A 15707-nucleotide genomic window follows, 5' to 3' on the forward strand; every position below is an offset into this window, starting at 1 on the left:
GAGAAGACTGATACCACTATTATATCTGTACAATAAATATGTACTTACAACCAGCAGCCAGTGAGCTTAGCATAGCACAAACACGGGCGCAGTGACTTGCTGTTGAATTTGACAGTAATGGTGATATTATGTAGTTCACAGGGCGTACCAAAGCAACTGGTTCAGAATGAATACATGCATCAGTGAAGAGTGCCTATTTCTTGACCCAGGACTTTTCACATTACCTGTGTTTTGTTTCTGTGTGTCACTCAGGTGTGGTTTCCGTGGAGGCTACATGGAAGTGTTGAACATGGATACACAGGTGATGGCCCAGCTAGTCAAACTGCTGTCCGTTCGCCTCTGCCCCCCCGTCTCTGGACAGGCCGCAATGGACGTCATAGTGAATCCCCCCAGAGAGCATGAGCCCTCGTATGCTCAGTTTACCAAGGTGAGTGTGAGTGTGAGAGATGCTTCTGTTTGTTTTAAATCAATTAAAGGTCCAGCGTGTAGGGTGGACCGTCTTATTCAAAGGGAACAAAAACACAGTCCTCGTTTAGGGGAGGCACAGACATCAGTATCTTGTTTACTGTGGCATGGCGCTGTACAGAGGTTAGATTATGATCAGGGTGTAAAAAAGTTTAACATCCATCCAATTATCCTAATTGTAGACTTTGAAATGTGATTTTGACATTTTTGTCTTAAAAATGGACTGGATTAGTTAAGTTAAGTTTACTGTGTTGTATTGATAATTCTGTAAGAACTACAAAACAAAACCAATATGGAACCAATACCGATTTTCCTTCCCTCTTACTTCTTTGTCTAGACTAGGTTGTCATAATACCAGACTTTTAAACTTTGATACAGTACTAATATGAAAAAACAACACTTGATACCTCTTTCAATACCATGGCAACGAAAAGTCCTAGGCACACAAAGTAAGACCTCTAAAACAGTTGCTGAACCAGACCAGTTGATTTTCTTCCTCATTGTTTCATCTGTGCAGCATTGGGTTGAAAATCTGATAGTAAATCTGTTTTTTTACAGCTTTGGTACTTTTGATACTATTGAATGATAGTATTGTATCGTTTTAAACACATGGTATTCAAAAAGTGTCAGAGTATCGATACTTTTGACAACCATAGTACAACATAGGTCTTAAACTGCATTCATAATGGGCTTAAAATGTAACTTGTAGAAAGCTGCAGAAACCATGTATGATGTTTGCTTGTGGCCAAATGTGTAAAATAAGCCCCTGATAGTGTTGTGGATGTGCAGGTGATGAGAGCAAAGCAGCATCATTTTATTTATTTACTATTATTATCATAACTGTTATTATTAGCAGCTGCTTTCAATACCATTTTTAGCTTGTACTCGTGATGTTCTTCTTCTGCCTGATGTGTGGTGAAGTGACCCATTGGAGGAAACTTGGCATCTTAAATGAGTTGTTAGTACCTGACTAACTTACAGGAGTTTCCCTTGAGTATTTCCTAAGCCTTATGTGTTCCATTGGTCCCCAGGAGAAGAGCTCAGTCCTCGACGCTCTGGCTCACAAGGCCAGCCTGACGGAGCAAATCCTAAACTCGGTGCCTGGTATCAAGTGCAACCCAGTCCAAGGAGCCATGTATGCCTTCCCTCAGATCTTCATCCCACCACGTGCAATTCAGGAAGCCCAGGTCTGTTACTGCAGCGTGCATTCTTCAATGTGACATTTTCCCCTGTGACAGTGTGTGTTAGCCAGGGGCCTGTCACACAGTACTCAGCAGAACAACCTGTTAGCAGCAGAGACATAAACACATATCTCTTTCATATTTATAATCTGTTTTAATAGGATATTCTGTTCTATTCATTTAGTTTTTCATTCAGGTAAATGTTTGAAACACACAGAGCGGCCTGTGTGTGGACAGCCTTATATATTAGTCCTGTTCCTGTGTCTCTGCAGTCTGTGTCTATGGCTCCTGACATGCTGTACTGCCTCAAACTGCTGGAGGAAACTGGTATCTGTGTGGTCCCAGGCAGCGGATTCGGCCAGAAGGAGGGAACCTATCACTTCAGGTTACACAAGAAGACCAACCCAGTGTTTATTCAGGAATAGGATGTGCGACGGAGCAATGTCCTGACATACTGTGTGTTTGCTTTTACTGTGTGTTCCTCAGAATGACCATCCTTCCGAGCCCAGAGAAGCTCAAAGTCCTCCTGGAGAAGCTTAAGGAGTTCCACCTCAGATTCCTTGAGGAGTATTCACAACCGGAACCTCAGATCACCAGCCAAGACCAGCACAGAGAAATGTCAAAGCAACCAGACTGATGGCCCACAGGCTTACTCAGAATGATCTATTTGAATAGACAGCTTGTGTAATGTTGATATTGCTTTGAGTTTACTCTTCGTTTTTAAGGATTTGTGTTACAGAAATGTGTGCCTTCCCCCCAGAGGATATTTAAAGAGGCAATGAATCCTCTACCAGACTAGACGTGTGGCCCTCTCCCAAGAGCCCTGAATAAGAGAAAAGACAGTATAGCGACGCAGGAAGTAGTTCTTCATGCTCTCAAGAACCTTGCATTCAGCCATCTGCTCTTTCCCTTCCACACACATCCTTTTCATGCTTAGGCCAAGGATTTCACACATCAGCTTGTTACACACATAGTAGGCGTATGAGGAGTTGTGTGCCTCTGTAAATGTCTCTGTAAAAGTGCAGCCACAATGTTTTTCAAATGTACTTTTTCTGTTTGTTTTGGTTATGCCTTACATAGCATTAAATAATACATATTGTGCCACTGGTATGTAGCCATGGAGAGAGTTTGGTTTCAATTGTTTTTAGATATCAGTCTCTAAGAATTCTGCCTCCACTCTAGTAGTGAATCTGAATGGAATTGTGTTTTATGGTGATTACAGAAACTAAACCTAAACAACAAAATGGGTTATTTTGCCCTCCAAAATGACCAAATCTTTTTTTGTTATATCAAAAAGTGACTATATCAAATGTGGCATGAGTGTGTTCTGATCAGTTGCCTCTGTGGTTACGGTTTGGTTTAGGAAAGTAAAACTATGTAATGTTTGGAAAAGATGTTGGTCATGGTTGACTGTTGGACAGACAGGATATTAAATCAGTCCCTCCAGGAAGTTGGCACAAACGTTGTTAATCACTGCAACTTTTCTGCAATTTTCACCAATCATAACAGTCCCTGGTGCAAAAGGTTGAGCCATACTTCACCAAACTACTAGCAATATTCTCTGAAACAAGTTGCCTTTTTAATGAATTATACAAACAAATATCAACTATTTTTACAATTTGTACTTTCTCCTGCAATTTCATCGCAAAAAAGGCCTAGAGACATTGCAACATGCATCACAATGTTTTACAAAACCATTTTAGGCTGCAGCAATGCTGCAAAATCCTGGAGGGACTGTTCACTGTTACCAGAATCGTATCCTGGCATGTGGCAAAGCCTTTGAAACAGCTTTTAGACTATCATGTATGACGATTTTACCCAAATTTAATTAAACAGTTAAATGAATGAATGAATAAAATAAATAAAAAAATATTACAGGTTTTTTGGTGGTTTTTAAACCATTTCTAATGTGGGTGCTGTTGCACTGTGTGAATTTGGACCTCAGTATTCCTAAAATCCTTCCTGGCTTTGATCGAACCATGCATTTCGTGGTAGTGAATTCACACTCAGTCTGTACAAATATATGACAGGATCTTTAGCACTTGTGTTTATTTTTCACACTCAATTTTATATATGTATTATGTGTGTTCGGTAATTAGTGACAAAAATGGCTGACTTTGTACATACAGAACAGTATTCTCACACACAAACATAAAGTGCATAAAGATGAGGAAATGGCCGGGATCTAGCAGTTAATGTTTTGGGGGAAAGTAGGAGGATTTAGGTGAGACACCTCAGTTATGAAATGAGCTGCAGACTACCTACTGATTCTTTGGCTGTCACCGCAGTGTGAGGGTTGTCTGTCTTTTTCAGTTATACAGTGGTTAATTAATAGCATCATGGAATGCATACAGTTGCTTGCTGCATTGGTTTCTAAAAGACTTGTGATTCTTTTCATAGAAATCTTTAATCATATATGAATCAATTTAGGATACAGATCCTCTACAAGGCCCGAGAGGTTTATGATTTCACTGACAACTGGTTTCCAAGATCTATTCAGGTTAAGCAGCTGTTTGCAGTCTACATCACATACCTTAAGGAAGTTTGACTTCAGTACTTAAACTATATAAATTTTTACAAATTTCTTGTTTTTTAATTTGAATAAATATTGCATTTTGGTTAATGAGACTCAGACTTGTAAGACTCAGGCCTGTAGCTAGCACTGAGAACACTGAGAATTATATACAGATGGGTGACATGGAAGGAAAAACCTGAATGAACGAGTGGAGAAACATGACAGATGCAGATTCTTTCATACGGAACACGAGGGGTCGTTGAATGGTTTGATGAGAATGAGAATGATGTGAATCGGTGGAACCTGTGGGAGAATGGAGAGGGTTCCAGAGACCAGAAGGCTTGTGTTGCTTTTTCCTTAAAACTGTCACTTATCTCTATGTCTTAAAATGTACCTCGTTACATTATGTGACAGACCTGAATCAACTTCAACCCACCCTAGTTAGCTTGGGCTCACTGACCTCAGTATTTCTAAATCCTGGCTACGGCCCTGATGTGACTGGCAGATTGGCTGTGGCTGGATGAAACTGATGAGAGAAGTCCTACTACTGTGCGGATGTATGTAGGTGTGTGTAGGCATTGTATATATGCCAGAGGTACTTTTTGGGGTTATTTGTTTTGTCTATTTGTTCGGTTATGTGTGTATGCCGACGGTTAGTTTTAACCACTCAGCAAAGTTTTCTCTGGACTCAACACAGCACAGGGCTGTCAGAGCTTCAGAGAGACAGTCACATGAAGAACATACTTTATCCCGCCACCTCCTCCACCAGCCGGTTGGTGGCAGTACGCCTGTTCGCCAGTCACCATCCAGACGGAAGAAGAAGACGGAGGCGGAAGTGTAATAGGAAACATGGCGGCGCCTTGTGTGGACACTTTCAGGACACATCGACTACAGTCACAGAAACGTAACTAGTGTCCGCACTGACACTCTGGAGTGCTTTTCTAATAATGTGGATGAAGACAGCCGGAGGCTCTCTGAGGGTCCTCCACCTCCTCCAGAACTGCTGCATACACAGCGGCTGGAGGAGGACTGATGGGGGACAGCGGCGGCTCTGTAGACTCATGTCCTCGTCAGGACCCCCATGGAGGCTCCTGTTCTTTGGCACAGATCATTTCGCTGTGGAATCTCTAAAACTCCTCAATTGCAGCAGGTGACAGAGCTAAGTGATACAAATGGCGTTGCGAGGCATACTGCATCATATCACACTGTATGTCTGTTTAAACATCACACTCCAGTTTGAGCTGGATCACAGAGCCTCAGAGGGGCAGAGTAAGCTCCATACTGAGCACAGACTAGTTATTGGTTGAGGTATGTTTGAAGTTGAAGCTGCATGAATAGCAACCTAAATGTTACACATGTAATTATATAAATAAAATAATAAAGTGCAGAAATGATACTGAAAAAAGTATTGCAATTAATTGTAATTTAAAGTTGCAGTAGGTCACTTTCATTAAAATAACTTTTTGTCATATTTGCTGAAACCTTCACTATATCCTGACAGTAGAACATGAGACAGATAATCTGTGGAACAATCTGGTTCCTCTGGCTCCTCCTAGTGCTCCTAATGGTATTTGCAAGACTCCACCGGGCCTGAACGAAAACAACCAATCAGAGTCAAGAAAGATAGTTGATTAATAGATGATTTAATCTCATTCCCAGATTGTCAAATATCGATGCTTTAGGTCCCAAAGCTTCAAGCCACTCCTAGCATCAATATTTCAACATTTTCTTTAAAAACGTCGTACTCTACTGTGACTTTGAGAGTGCAACCAATCAGATGTGCTGTGTATAGACAGAGAGGTGTCTGCATCAGAGCCAACATAAAACGCTATTAAATCTATTTATTTTATCAGCAATCTGATTTGAAAAAACAACAACAATGAGTATCTGTCAGTTTTTCTAGACCCCCATCCAGACTTTTAATGCTTCCAGATGAGCTTAGGTCTTTTTTGGGGGAGCTAAGCCCACCCCACTGGCTCCCCCGTAACCCGAACACTGACCCAGCATCAGTGTTGGACCTCCCTGATGCTCTTGTGTCTGAATATAAGTAAATCCCTGCAGCCAGGTTCCAGAATCTGGTGGAAAGCCGGAGACCAGAAGAGTGGGGGCTGTTATAGCAGCAGGCTAATGCCCGCGGTGATTTGGTTCACATGGTCAAATATCACATTTGGTTGAATGTTTAGGAGTGCAGATATTTTATGTGGGTGTATGCATTATTTTGCCATATAGTGTATGTTTTTAGTTTCTGTGTCTAAACTACCATTACGTAGTTTGTCTCGGAAGAACTGACCTCTGGGTTCTGTTTGCAGGAGCTCCAGTGGAGGGGTAGTGGAGTCCCTTGAAGTCGTTACTTTGTCTGGTGACGTCCCGGTAAAGAGGTTTGCTCAACAGAACCGCCTTCCACTCCACAGCTGGCCCCCTGACAAGGTGGACGGACAGTTTGATGTTGGCGTGGTGGTGTCCTTTGGCTGTTTACTCCCTGAGAAGCTGATCAATAAGTTTCCACAGTGAGCACCTTTTGTCTGTCTGTAACTGTGGACTGACCCCGGTCTGCGGATCCACAACAAGTTATGTTGTTTCTTAAATGTGATGAAGACACCATCCTCAGTACGCACTGAACCTAAACCGAGGGGCTGTCTGATAGAATGTCCAAGCTTTAAAGGCAAACTTTGTAGGACTCATACAAACATAATCCCTCTCAGTCATTATGACCCACTAGAAGTGTGTGCTGGGGTCTGACTAGTTAAAGCTCCTACAACAAACTTTTATTTTGTGTTGAGTCTGGCGCCCCTTGTGGACAAAAACAATAGTCTTTCTACCACTTAGTTTTCTTTGATTTCAAGTTGGATTTAACTCAGTGACAGGCATTAAGAATAACTAAATAGAAACAGTTTCAGTTAAAGGAGACATTTGATGCAAATTTTCAGGTTCATAATTTTATTTGGTTTGTCTACTAGAATAGGTTTACAGGTTTTGGCACTGCTCTGATTGGTCAGCCCCCACGAGCTGGAGCAGTTACTGCCCTTCGGCTTCCACATAAACGTTGCCTGTGTTTTGGCCATGAATATCATATCAATAACTGCTTCTAAACCAAAAACTCGCCACTGCACCCACCCCAAAATTGCAGAGAAACTCCTTGTAGTACATTTAAAGCTGTAGTTGGTAACTTTTATAAAAATAACTTTCATTTGCTGAAACTTTCACTATATCCTGACAGTAGAACATGAGACAGATAATCTGTGCAACAATTTCACCCTAACCCTCAGAAGGCTGCTTTCATGAACAAATAACTTTAAATATTATTTAACATGTTAAATAATTGAACATAATCAGTGTCAAGCAATTCTAGTTGACATTGCTGAGAGCTGCTTCTTCTCTCTTACTCTGTGCTGTTTGCCGTAGTATTGTAAATCAGTGTATTTAATGGATATATGATAACTTATACACCAATACTTACATGTCTGCTACTGAATGTTATGATAATATTAGCTGACTGATTCCCACAGCAGCAGGATGGTGTTAGCCTGGAGCCCTGACCACTACATATACTTAAACATTAAGTCTGATCTACACAGACAGAATGAAATTATAAATGGTATATAATCTGTATGTGTGTCTGTGCAGCGGGATTTTGAACGTTCACCCCAGCTTGCTGCCGAGGTGGCGAGGTTCTGCACCCATCGTCCACACCATCCTGCATGGTGACGCTGTGACAGGGGTCACCATCATCCAGATCCGCCCTCACAGGTATACAAAGGGGAAAACTTCAGTGTTCTTCCTGTTTTTTTTATTTTTTTTTTGCCTTACTACAAACATTAAAAATGTCACATCACCAGGTTTGATGTGGGCCCCATTGTCAACCAGGAGCTCCACCCGGTCCCCGAGAAATGTACTGTTGAAGAGCTCGGAGCTGCCCTAGCCTCTAAGGGAGCACATCTGGTGAGTTGCTGGGACACGGCTGGCAGAAGAGGGTTACCTTATCGTCCCACTAACATGGTAACACAGTTGCTGTATCTGTATTCTGGATTGCAGCTGATTGATACATTGATGACGCTGTCTGAGAGAATGGCACATAAAAGGGAGCAAGGACAGACGGGTGTTACATTTGGTATGTAGGTCTGAACTACAAAGGAAATATAAAATATAAAACAAGAAATTCTTTCAACTTACACATTAATTTCCTTCAACAGCCCCGAAAATCAACACTTCCATGAGCTTTGTGGTGTGGGAGGAACAGACATGTGACCAAATCGATCGCCTGTATCGTTCTATCGGATTCCGGGTAAGGATGACCAGTCGGGACGGTTGTTCTGTTTGAGCACTGGAAGACTCTGTTGAATATCACTGTAATGATCCGTATCTCTGCCATCAGATGCCTTTGAGGACCATATGGATGGACAAAACAGTACAACTTCTGGATTTTGTAGGAAAATGTCACATTTCATTAGCAGGTAAGTTTGATAAAATCAGATTTTTTCTAGCAGAGTGTCTATTTGCACCCAAAATCAGGACCAGGCTTCTAATTGAGACCTGCCATTATTTGTTAAATGTGTAGCCACACCAATCTAGAAAAGGACACCTGCGTCTATTTGGGACCCTGCTTTTACGTTTTTTACAGTACATTAACAATACATGCAGGCTTTTTTATATTTATCAAGTTAACAGTGTCTAGTTTGTATGTTTGTGAATGTAAACATCATTCTGGTTTCAGAAAGTGAAATAAGCCTCAATCCTGTTTCTAAAATCTAGCCAGGGTTACTCTGATAGGAACAGCAGATCCAGGTTTCTGATCACAGTCTTCTGTGTGTGCAGGTGTGTCCCTAAATCAGACCACATAGGCAGAAATATGAATATAACAGTGCAATAGTGGAAACACGTATAAGGATACATTATGGGTTTAATCCTTCATTAAATGGCTGACCGGATGGAGAAGCTAAATGCAGCGAAGTCCAGACAGCTAGAACGCAGAGTGAGTGAGGAATCGTGGTGATGTTCAGGAGTCCAATAAATTCTCCACACAGACAGACAAACATTGATAATGTTGGAAATATTTATACAGGGATAAGAATAACCATATCACTGGCATGTTGTTTTCAGATCACAGGACGCAACCAGTCCCTGGCTCAGTGAGCTATCAGAAGGAGTCCAGTACTCTGGCTGTCTGCTGTAAGGTCTGTCCAACTCTTTTAAACTCTAAAATAGTGACTATGTATGCACACAGTATACACACAGTTTTACAGTTTACTTTTTGTCACTGCAAATGAAATATTTTATGAAATCTTGTTCAATAATCAAGTGAAGTTGAAAAAAAAGGCACATACCTGTAACATTTGTATATTTTCAATTGTCTGCCTGCTTTCTCTAGTTGACTCCTTAATTTCACTTTATTATTTATACCCAATAATTAATTATATTACACTATACTTAAAAATTGTTTCTTAGGTGTAAGTCTGGTTCAAGTCTGGACAGGGAGCTTTGCTACATGTTCTGTCATAATTCCCTATCATATCTCTACTGATGGCTATAATAAAGCACGCAATATAATACATATAATCATTTTTAAAAGTCGTCATGATGAGCAATGCTGTGATACAACACAGTGTTCTATCAGTACAACAACAGTTATGTTGCACTCTGCTATCACTTTCTCTTTTTATAACAAATACCATCCTCATTCATTAACCGTTCCAAATCACTTTAACTTTGTAGTTTTTTCTATCGCTCTTAACCGGCAGTGTGTGAAAACCAACTCTTCCTGTAAATGTTTCACCCTCAGCTTCAAGGACAGGGAGGTATTTTGCCATTTGAGTCATTAGACGCCTTTTATTTGCATTAATAGGAGTTTTTTTACCAAACAATAAAAATAAATTCAAGCAGAACCTTAGCTTGAACTGTTGCTTTTGATCTTTTTTTTTTAGTTAAAAGAATGTTTTTATTACAAGAGTAGTGAGTATGACATGACTGGTGCACTGATTTTGGAATTAGTGCTGTGGAAATGTACATCATTAGCAATAGAGCTGTGTATTGGCAAGAGTCTGCGGATGCGATACGTATCACAATACAGGGGTTACAATTCAGTGTATATATACTACTCTATATATATATATATAATATAAAATTTTTTTTTATTTATTTTTTTCCTCACAAACCACTTTGTATTGGATCTGCGTTCGCCTGCTTCCAGGATGGCTTGGGTGGGTTTAAGCAGTGCTCCTGAAAAAGGAAGGATGCAGGCACTGGCTGTTATAAACGGCTACCTGCATCCACAAGGTGAAGGTCGTTTGTCGCTGAAAAATCAGAACTGAAACACACTCAGATGGAGAGATAAACTCAAATGTCGTGACGCAGCAAAACAGTTTTCCTTCCTTGGATGTGAGCATGCAGAGCATGAATTACCTAATGGAATTTACCTGCCTAGGGTTAATTTACTTGGCTGCTTGTCTGTTTTAGGACATCGTGATGTATAGTACATTTCCTGTATACTGTATACTCTTAATAAATGAATGTGCTGGTGACTGATGGATACCAGGAACAATCAGAAAACAGTTCATTTCTATTTATTAATTTCTTTAAATATTATTATAAAATTATACTTTTTTCTATGACTTATGAATTTTAATTATTATCTGAGATCGTATCAACCAGTTGTCTTGAATGTAATACGATTACTAAAGAAGCATCTAAATTAAAAAGTGCCTGTTATAAGAGTGTTGACCCATGGTAACATACCGTAGTTTCAGTGATAAAGTTATACACATCACTGCAGGGCTATACAATTTACACTTTATTTACCCATTGAGCAGACAGTGTTCTGCTGTGGCTGGACATTAGTCAGCTGCTATGATGACTAATCCAGGAAGGACAAAAAAAAAAAAAGGGACTGCCCATTGTTCCAACATAAGTACATTAGTTACATCTGTAGTTAGGTAAGTTATACCAGGCTGATGTATATATAAAAATATAAATAAATATACATATATATTTATATATAGACGGTTGACAAATTAGAGGAGAGAAACAACATCAAGTGTCTTAGTAAGGTGTTGGGCCACCACATGTCCCTAGAACAACTTCAGTGTGCTTATGACATTGATTCTACAAGTCTCTGGAACGCTTCTGGGAAAAAGATATTCCCTCATTGGGTGTTTTGATAATAGTGGTGGAAAGAGTCGCATAACATGTCAGTCCAGAATCTCCCATAGGTGTTCATAGCTTGAGATCTGGTGACTGTGAAGGCCGTAGCATGTGATTCATATCATACTAATCAAAATACTCATCTTTACATATGCGCTTCTGCCCCCACACACAACTCCAACACATCTCTACTGGATCAGCCATACCAGAACACTGTCTGCTCAACCGGTACATCAACTGTAAATGGTACTTTGTGTAAAGTGCAGTGATGTGTATAACTGGTATGGTTCAGTGACCCTCGTACTTCATGGACGGGAGCATTGCCATCCTGGAAGAGACTAATCCCATCAGCATAGAAATGTTTCATCATAGGATAAAGGTGATCACTCAGAACTACTTTGTATTGATTTGCACTGCCCCACCCCTCCAAGGAGACAAGTGGACCCATACCATGCCGGCAAAATGCCCTCACTGTAGGGGTCAAGCATTCAGGTCTGAAGCATTCAGGTCTGTACCGTTCTGGTGTACGCCACACATGCACTCGTCCACTTGTGGATAATATGGTGAAGGGTGATTCATCTGACCACATCACTTTTTTTTTCCATGATTCTGTAGACCATTGCATTGGTTTTTGCACGACTGAACACAAATGTGCATTCAGCCTTTGTAATGAGGGGTTTATGCACTGCAACCCGATATCTACTACTGTATTATCACTGACAACATCAAACTGGTCCTGCTCAGCATTTCATACACCCATTTATTGAGCGTATGTGTATGTAAAGGTGTGTCTGTGTGTATATTACATCACGAGTGTTAGGGAAATAAAGGATACATTTGCAATCTTTGGTGGTAGGATGTCATACTACTTTATTTATTATTTACTACAGTTTAGTATAGTTTATCATATATCTTATCGGTCTATATTGTTTTATGGACTGCATATATGTATAAATATAAATATATAGGCTATAATTTTTGTTCTCTCAAGTTCAAAGATGTATTTTTGTTTTATTTGTGTTTACTTTGCAGTTGGGTTTACTGTTAAATTTGAAGTTAGTGTTGTGTTTGTGACAGTTTTATTTTTGTCAAATATCCCCACTAAGTACTTATCTTTATTACCTTTATTCTTTATTAACCAAATTTAAAGGATCCTTGTTAAATATTTTTAAGTTTAGTTTTTCAGTTAGAAAACATTGTCATTACAATATCAATCTAATAGGTCTAAAAAGTTCAGTGGACTATTGGACAATCTTTAATAGGGATGATATGAAGTTATGTTGTTGCTCTGAAGGAATTAGATTTTGTATTACATTTATTCAGCTGGTGCATATTGTCTACTTATTTATACTCGTTGAACTGGATTCATGCATGATAATAAATAAAAGACAGACCACATAAAGAGCTTGTGTGAAATTAGTCCATGATAGGGTTCCTCTCTGTGGACCGTACCATGTTCTACTCCAAAACAGGGAACTGTCACGTGAACTTCCACTACCGTCTCTAACAGCACTGAATGCCAGAAGTCGCCCAGAAAGAAAAGTTTGTCCACTGAACGATAAAATGCCAGCTCCAACTATTTGAATCAACCTCAAAGCACATATGGCGTATAACGTAGGCTCTTCCCGGTGCCCCCCACCCCCCACCCCCTTGCAGCTGTCGAGTGGTAACGGTGCAGGCGAGACTGCCATTTTACACAGGGCTGCTAGCTAAATCTCCAAAGTGACAGACAACAACTAATTCACCTATGTAGTCGTCGGCTTGTTTACAAAAGTACAGCATAAATTAACGTTGTGTTGTGAGCAAACATCCTAAACGACATTTTGTCTTAAGCACAAGTCTAATTAACAGTGGCGTAGAAAACACGGGTAAGTTGGTCATTTTAAGTTGTCACAATGTACTGTAGCTAGCTAACGTTACCATAACATACCCACGGTGCTGTCGCTCTGCAAGTTACCTGTCGACCGGCTCATTTAACTAACGCTAACGGTAACGGTAACCGGTGGTTGTCAAGGCTTCAGACAGAGTGTACTTTTATGGGCTGGACGGCAGTTTGGCAATGTGACTAATGTGTTGACATTATTCTGGTGGTGAAATGACGTCATGATAGAGTTGGTGTGCATGGGTAAGCTGTGATGTTCTGTGTCATTTGCACGTAACTAGTAACGGCGCGGTGTTTTTGAGAGGTTTGGAGTTAGTTAACGCTATACATATCCAAAAGATGGTACGCACGTGATGTCACCGAACGCGGAAGTCGCCAGTGTTAACTCCTCCCACTGTCAGGATGTGTCAGGTTGTGGACTGAAAAGAAGAAACCGTGCTCAACCGTGCAAAAGACTTCTGACAAGGTATTAGCACTGAACTGGAGAGAAGTACAGCAGAGTGGCACTTAAAGGTCCAGTGTGCAACATTCAGTAGGATCTGTTGTCAGAAACGGAATCTAATATTCATGGTTGTCATTAGAGTATAATCACAGAAAGGGATCTCTTTATTTTTCTGCCATGCAGCCCCCCCCCCCTCTGACCAGGCTACAGCTGCTTACTCTGCAGAGTGTCAGCCCGTCACACCTCTGTTCATTCTCCTCTGCTCTCTGTGCTCAACTATGCAGTTTTTAATACAGCTGAATTCATAGTATAGTTGTATAAATGAGAGTATGAAATGGGGTTTTCATTTTCACGGCCCATACATGGCTGATATTTCCAGGCGGCTGTGCTGTGGGGATCAATTATTATTTTATACTTGAAGTGTTGTCTGTCAAACTCAAAAGGTTAATGACAACAACTCTGCTGCGTGTTTGGCCATATTGAGATTTACAGTGAATGGTCAACTTTATCAACTTTACTGACACAAAGCCCCGGACCCTCACTGGGCTGGCTTTTGGAAGAGCTCCGTTTGAGTCTGGACGAAAGGTTTAACTTTAAAGTTAAGATCAGTTTTTAGTCACAGAAACAGCACAGTTATATGAACTGAAGTGAACCATAACTCTTATCTAGTTGGAAAGCGTTCATACAAAGTGTAAGTAGAAAACGTGTATTAAAAATAAAAGAGGAATTAGTCAGTGACATTGTAGACTGTGCTCAGACCAGCAAGGTCACTGTGTCAGAATATGTGCCCTCTCTGATCATTTTAATGGGACCGCAGCATCCCAACAGTGGAGCTGCTGCTGGGTCAGCTTCTGCCACTGTGCAGTCCAACATCATCTGATAATGCTCTGCTGTTGGCCTATCAAGGAATTCAACCTCAAATGCTTTGTAGCATTGTGCTAAATCTACTGTTTGACTCCCACACGCTGGGACAGAGAAAGAAATTCTTGCTCCGGCTTTAAAAATGTACTTCCAACTGTTGCAACATGAACATCTACACCATGATATACACTCAACTTCTCCAGTATTGAGCTTTTTTATGTGTACGTATTAGGGATGTAACGGTTCCGTGTGTACCTCAGTTGTGAAGTTATGGTTCAGTACGGAAAAATCATAAAGAAAAAATGTAAAGAGTAAAATTTTGTCCTTTTTTTAAAAAAAAAATCTAAACATTGAACAGTGGCTCATTGGCCATAATTCCTACTGTAACAATGAAGGCACTGAAATACTGGCATATTAGAAATAAGAAAAAAATACAGCTGACAGACAACAACAACTGGTGCACTTCCAAAACTTTCGGTTGCTAGTACGTGTACATAATAGACTAGATTGCTTTTACTCCATATGAGATTTAGTGTAGATTTGTTTAGTTACTGTAATGTTTAGTCTTTCTAAGTCGCATCCATAAATTAGGACAACTAAGAGTTCCTACAAAGGTCCAGTGGCTGTGAGACACTGGACCTTTCTTTCGAAACACCCACAGACTGAATGGCCAGTTGTGCAGTTAATGTTTCTGACTCCAGGGCTAATAAGGGACCACTGCGTGGTCTTGAGGGTCGTGTACCCATTCCACAGCAGTTTGTGGTCATGCGATCTCTAGTAGCCATGTCCTGTGTGGGTGGGGGTGTGGGGCAGGTGTGTGTATCTTGTTACTCAGTCAGCTGCAGTTTCACTTTGAATTAGTGTTGGTAGTGATTTTATCTTGAGAGAAAAAGAAACAGTGTCTCACAGTTTTCTTGGGCATATTCTTTCCACAACAATCACAATATCGGAATATTAATAATGAGAATATTGGTTTTTAGAAAGGCTTGCTTCCACATTTGAATGTTTTTTTGTTTCAAGGTTTGAAATAATGTTGTGTCTGCATGAAACAAATATAGCCTGCATCACTGCTGCTTGGCACAAACCAAATACTAAAGTTCAAATGCATTTTCAACCAACAGAAGAACTTAAAGGTCCAGTGTGTAACATTTAGGATCTGTTGTCAGAAATGGAATATTATATTCATAGGTATGTTTTCATTAGTGTATAATCACCTGAACATAAGAA

At 40.3% G+C, this 15707-nt stretch overlaps 2 protein-coding genes across 2 annotated transcripts in view; both read left to right on the forward strand.

Annotated features, from left to right (window-relative positions):
* gpt2 (glutamic pyruvate transaminase (alanine aminotransferase) 2) overlaps window positions 1-3230 on the forward strand; it is a 9146-nt gene extending 5916 nt beyond the window's left edge. Inside the window, exons 8-11 of the mRNA XM_035651707.1 lie at window positions 253-427; window positions 1497-1652; window positions 1919-2031; window positions 2133-3230. Of these exons, the coding sequence (XP_035507600.1) occupies window positions 253-427; window positions 1497-1652; window positions 1919-2031; window positions 2133-2283 (595 nt within the window). The 3' untranslated portion in view covers window positions 2284-3230. The remainder of the gene's footprint in view (window positions 1-252; window positions 428-1496; window positions 1653-1918; window positions 2032-2132) is intronic.
* A 1747-nt stretch (window positions 3231-4977) lies between these two features.
* On the forward strand, window positions 4978-9473 carry mtfmt (mitochondrial methionyl-tRNA formyltransferase). Its single transcript, XM_035652589.1, has 8 exons — window positions 4978-5311; window positions 6471-6668; window positions 7786-7908; window positions 7998-8100; window positions 8194-8269; window positions 8352-8443; window positions 8534-8612; window positions 9259-9473. The coding sequence occupies exons 1-8, from the start codon at window positions 5109-5111 to the stop codon at window positions 9423-9425; spliced, it is 1041 nt and encodes a 346-aa protein (XP_035508482.1). The 5' UTR covers window positions 4978-5108; the 3' UTR covers window positions 9426-9473.
* The last annotated feature ends 6234 nt before the right edge of the window (window positions 9474-15707 follow it).

The sequence above is a fragment of the Morone saxatilis genome, unplaced genomic scaffold, assembly GCF_004916995.1.
Source record: "Morone saxatilis isolate NCDOM2014 unplaced genomic scaffold, NCSU_SB_2.0 Contig11, whole genome shotgun sequence".
Lineage (NCBI taxonomy): Eukaryota > Metazoa > Chordata > Actinopteri > Moronidae > Morone > Morone saxatilis.

Excerpts from the sequence above, each read along its gene's own strand:
- mtfmt (XM_035652589.1), top strand. The coding sequence starts at position 5,109 with ATGTGGATGAAGACAGCCGGAGGCTCTCTGAGGGTCCTCCACCTCCTC. Across the intron at positions 5,312-6,470 it reads AAACTCCTCAATTGCAGCAG|GAGCTCCAGTGGAGGGGTAG; the intron begins GTGACAGAGCTA and ends TTCTGTTTGCAG. Across the intron at positions 8,613-9,258 it reads ATGTCACATTTCATTAGCAG|ATCACAGGACGCAACCAGTC; the intron begins GTAAGTTTGATA and ends TGTTGTTTTCAG.